The following is a 5,310-nucleotide window of genomic DNA, read 5'->3' on the forward strand; positions in this document are numbered from 1 at the left end:
ATTTCAAAATACATATCATTTTAAGAAAAAAAAATTATTCTAAAATAGTTATCGGTTTACAATATCAAGGCAAAATTTATTCCTTATTTTTTTATTTTTTTTTTTCAATTTTACCCATCTTCAATTTCCTAAGTTATATAAATGAAGAGAGTAATATTTATAGTAAAAAAAAATACATTGTTCCAAAGGAGAGATAGTTTAGTAATTTAGTTGTTTTTTATGTTAAAATTTAGATAATTTAATGTTATCCTTAATTCTTGTGCAACGTCTTAAACGACATGTATTTAGGATTGGAGGGAGTAACACAATTGAGTCCTCCAGGCCGGCCTTCTTCTCATCAAGGGTTGTTGAAATTCATGACATAAATATATGAATAATTTTAAGAATATATGCATAATTACCCATTTTTTTATAAAAATAAAACTAAACAAAGGTTTTTCTGAACAAATCATTAGTCTCACGAATTGTATATATTTTTTTTCTAAACTTTTTTTATTTTCTTAATATATATTTTGTTTACCTAAGTTTATTTGATCGCTTTTGTACATAATTAGTCTCTCTGTCATGAAATCACATAAATTAATAAAAATTAAAATTAAAAAAAAAAAGAAAATCCTAATTAGGGTCACCTAATAATATAATGTGATGATTTGATAGCATTCAACAACCGCGATCTTTGAGAGGTAGCTCGTGGCGTTTAATTTTATTTTTAGAATTTTAAGCCTATATATTTATTACTGCAAATTTTTAGGAGACTAGAGTAGTATTGAATAAATATAGTATAGAGTTTTTTTCTTATTTTTTTAATTTGTTCTATACATTTTATATTATTTAAATTTCATCGATGCTTATGGCAGAAGATTAATTTGGCCGTCCATATTGCTGCAGAAAGCTCCATGGAAGGGTTGAACTTCAGTCCTACGAGGCTTCATTAAAGGATGAAGAAGATCATCAACTGCCTCAGAGTCAGCACTTGGCAGATCATGTTTAGCAAGGATGTTCTCCATCCCACATGGTGTTTTGTGGTGGTCTTCATAGGTTCTATATAATTTAAAGGTTTTTTATCAACATTTTAGAACAAATCGGTTTGAACATGAACTAGCAATATCTATTGAATGTTTAATGTCTTTAGTCTTAATATCTCTATATATAGGCGATGCATTCAGACATTCTCAAAGAAAGCAAAAGTAAATGAGAAAAAACATAAGAGAGCTACATACACAATAGTGAAGAGAGAGAACGTGCAACAGTAAATTTAAACAATGGTTGAGTTTATACTTTACACCATTTATCCCATGTTCTACTGTTTATAATACTATTTATGATTAATACTATTGAGGTGACTGTTTATTAGAATGGGCAATTTGTAATTGTTAAATTTAAATCCAACGGCTGAGAGATGGAGGTCAGTATAATTCTTTATATGTGAGCGGATGTAGAAGATTGACCCGTATATATATATATATATACACCCAACATATTCTATATGAAGTTACAGACAGATAATGAATTAAAAAAGATAGTATTACAAACAAATAAAAGATTTGAAAAAATTAAGGCATCATGACAAAGCTTTTTAAATATTATATACCATAAGTTCAATATTCTTTCTCCAACAAACACACCAGTAGATAGTACATAAAAACATGGCACGAGAATAACTTAAAAACATATTTAGGCCCACACAAACACATATATATGATCATGAAGCATGCTTATAGACGTACGTAATAACTTATAAATGCTCTAAAAAAGCCAACCTTGGCTTAGCAAGTGCATGCAAAGGTTTAGCAATAAAGAGACTACTTTCCTCCTCTGAGAGATTCACAGAATCTTCACCGGCCGGCAAGCTCCACGTAAACGAATGCAAAACCCTAGCCAACAACATGTACGTCATTGCGGTCCCCAACTGTCCCCCCATACACCCTCTCCGGCCGATGGAGAACGATATGAACCGGAGCTCCGGCTCAGCCAAATCCACATTTTTCTCATTAAGGTGCCGGTCAGGGTTGAACCTCATCGGATCTTCCCAAACTTTAGGGTTCCGGCTAAGTCCGACGCGGCTTACTAGGACTTGGCTGCCCTTGGGGATGAAGAAGCCTGCGACGGTGCTGTCGATGGAGGAGACGTGGGGGAGGTTGAAGGGGGAAATGGGGTGGAGACGAAGAGCTTCACGGGCACATGCCCTCATGTAGGGGAGGTTGGGGAAGTCAGACTCTTTGACAAGGCGGTGAGGGCCGATGACACGGTCGAGCTCATCGATGGCTTTCTGGAGAATGTCTGGCTGGTTGAGCATCTCGGCCATTGCCCATTCCACTGTGTTTGATGGGTTGTCCACCACTTCAAAGATGAGCTCCTACATGAACAGCTATGCAGTGTTAAACCAGACCGAGAGTGAACTGGTCTCATCCTTGGGTCACGGATCGGTCAGTCCGACCGGATGATCCGTTTCGGTTGGACCAGATAACGTCACAAATATATATTTAAAATAATATAAATTTTTAAATATATAGAATGTTTGATGTATAACCTCAAGTAAATTCATCAGCAGGTTCAGCCCAGAGCCTTCCATTGGTTAATAATATATAGTTCTCTGATTTAATTAATATATTGCTCACCATACTATAAAAAGTTGACAGTAATCTATTATAAAAGATAAAGATTACAAGTTTATAAGCAAAGAAGTACAAATTCAACAGAAAAACAAAATCAACAGCTCCACATATAACCAGACCTCCAAGAAATAACAACTACATGCTCTGTAAACTAAAAGAGTACATAAAAAAAATAACACGAACACATGCTCTGTAAACTAAAAGAGTCCATAAAAACAGCACAAATAATATACACACACAACTTCATTAATGCCAAATTCTTTAACCAAATAAAGTAAAAAAAAAATTAAAAAAACAACCACCCAACAGGCCAACAATAAAGACAAGAAGAAGCAAAGACAAGGCCCATGAGTAAGAAGAACAAAAAGAAGAGATTGAGAGAGCTTTGCCCGAGAATCCGAGATAGATCGAGCTGTGAAGGAGAAGAAGAGAGCGGTGAAGACTGAAGAGGAGAAGAATAGGAATTAGGAAAGCAAAAATGATAGAATACTTTGTCAAACCTAATTCAGAAAACTAATTTTAAAAAAAAAAATTCGAAAACCGGGTTTTGCCCAGGTTCCGGTTCAACCGCTAAGTTCTCCGGTTTTATCCAGGTTTGACCAGTTCCAAACTTGGTCAAAAATCGATATTAATCCAGACTGGACTACGGTCCGGTTACCGGTTTTTCCAGGTCAGACCGGCCGGTCTGGTCCGGTTTTAAAAACATTGGTTAGGATATATTTTAATTATATATATATATATATCTATATACATACAAGAACTCCTTTATCTATTGTTTAATTTAGGGTTAGGGTTTTTGTTAGATATAACACATGTATAAGTAGAGAGAGGCACTGACTGGTTAACTGAGTCTGGTGGGCCAAGGTCACTCGCAGTTAGGCCAAAATCAGTCCTTGCTAAAAAGAGGATCCGTAGAGAAGGGTAGACCCGGTGGACACAATCCACAGGTCCAGTTCATCCTAAAAGTGAGACACAACTCACCCTCGAAACCCACCCGTCTAGAACAAACCTGATTCACCCAACTATCTAAGAACCCACCAAATTCAATCCAAGCCGGTCTAGCCCCAGTAGGTTTTTTTAAATTTTTATTATTATTATTTTAAATAACAGTTTATTATTAAATTAAAATATAGCCCGACAAACAAATACTCATACCAACTATTCTACAATTTTTTCATGTCTTGATGTAAAACATAAATAAATATAAAGAAACAAAACGATTTTTTAAAATTTTAATGCCAAAAAGCAAAGAAATTAAAATTAATTTAAAATTATTTGAAAGAATTTGAGATTTTTAATAATGTATTTTCTACTATATACATGTTTTAATTTTTTTTTATTTTAAAAATTGATACAAATAATGCAATATATATATATATATATATATATGACAAATAAGAACGTTTAATTTATGACAAATAAGAGAAGTTAAGGATGTTCATGAGTAGGGACATGGTGATAATGGACCAAAAAGTGATAGACAAAAAAATTATTCTTTTAGAAAAAAATATTTATGAAAATCTATTGTTTTGTATTTTGATATTTTACAAATTGATTTATATAGTTTTTATTTTTTTTTTTTTTGGCATCTTGAATTTTTATAAATCATTATATATATATATTATAAAAAATTTAGAAAAATATTTGTTAAAGTGTATTGCCTTAGATTTAGTCAATTTCCAAATAAAATATTTTTATCCCCGTCTCTACAACTATCTAATATATATATATATATATAAAGTATTTTCCACTAATGCATTAAGAATGAATTGTAGCTGAAATGGTAAGCTTTTTATTCTAATAATTTTTTTTTGACAATAAAATAAAAAAAGAAGGGGTTGAGTGACCCAGGTGACCAGCCGGCGGGTCATTGGTTTAGGGGTATCGAACCTATAACCGGGCCAGCCACAGATCTTGTGGGCCGATTACCGAGCCAAATCTTGGCCTATGCCTCCCTCTAAGCTCAAGTACTCCTTTGACAATCCTTAATTTAAGGATAGAGTTTGACATTGCAGTGTTTAATTAATTACTTTGGTCAAGGTTGAGATAATTAGGGTTAGTGTTTATAGTTGAAACTTTGTGGGCAGATTAGCTTGTATATATATCCAATGCAAAGTGCAGCATTTATTCACTGTACATTCAGGGTTAAAGTTAGTATTTATAATTTATAAGGTTCATAGTTTTCGTTCTTCAGTTTAATGACGAAATAAGTTTGATGGTATGCAAAATTTACTGTTAATTATTGTACCACTACGTTGTTAGATACGTTTAAATACTGTGATATATTGTTATCTACACTTAAATAGCATGCATAAATAAACAGTGTAATTAATCTAAATGGCCACTGCGGACGTATTGGAGGACGTGTTATATATATATATATATATATATATGAAAATAGAGACTCACAGCAGATTGAGCCTTGATTTCTTCAATCGTTAAGAGAGGCTTCCCTTCATCATCTTTGAGAGAGATGAACACATCAAGAATGTCCTCTGGCTCACCATTAACACCACCATTGCTCCTCCATTGTTGCACTCTCTTTTCAATAATAGGATCATGATATTTATTGATCACATTTATTGCTTTCTTCATGGTTTTCTCATGGCCATCAATATCAAAAATTCTCAAACTTGGATTGAAATCTGATGCACAAAATGAATAGACTAATGAGAGGACAGTGAATCCAGCCTCT

General features: G+C 33.2%; 1 protein-coding gene across 1 annotated transcript in view; it reads right to left on the reverse strand.

Annotated features, from left to right (window-relative positions):
• Positions 1 to 1,702: 1,702 nt before the first annotated feature.
• The window catches only part of LOC120268674 (tryptophan N-monooxygenase CYP79A68-like), a 5,374-nt gene continuing 1,766 nt past the window's right edge, over positions 1,703 to 5,310 (reverse strand). Inside the window, exons 2-3 of the mRNA XM_039275969.1 lie at positions 5,025 to 5,308; positions 1,703 to 2,356 (exon numbers count right to left, since the gene is read on the reverse strand). Of these exons, the coding sequence (XP_039131903.1) occupies positions 1,736 to 2,356; positions 5,025 to 5,308 (905 nt within the window). The 3' untranslated portion in view covers positions 1,703 to 1,735. The remainder of the gene's footprint in view (positions 2,357 to 5,024; positions 5,309 to 5,310) is intronic.

Source organism: Dioscorea cayenensis, chromosome 9 (assembly GCF_009730915.1).
Source record: "Dioscorea cayenensis subsp. rotundata cultivar TDr96_F1 chromosome 9, TDr96_F1_v2_PseudoChromosome.rev07_lg8_w22 25.fasta, whole genome shotgun sequence".
Classification (NCBI taxonomy): Eukaryota; Viridiplantae; Streptophyta; class Magnoliopsida; order Dioscoreales; family Dioscoreaceae; genus Dioscorea; species Dioscorea cayenensis.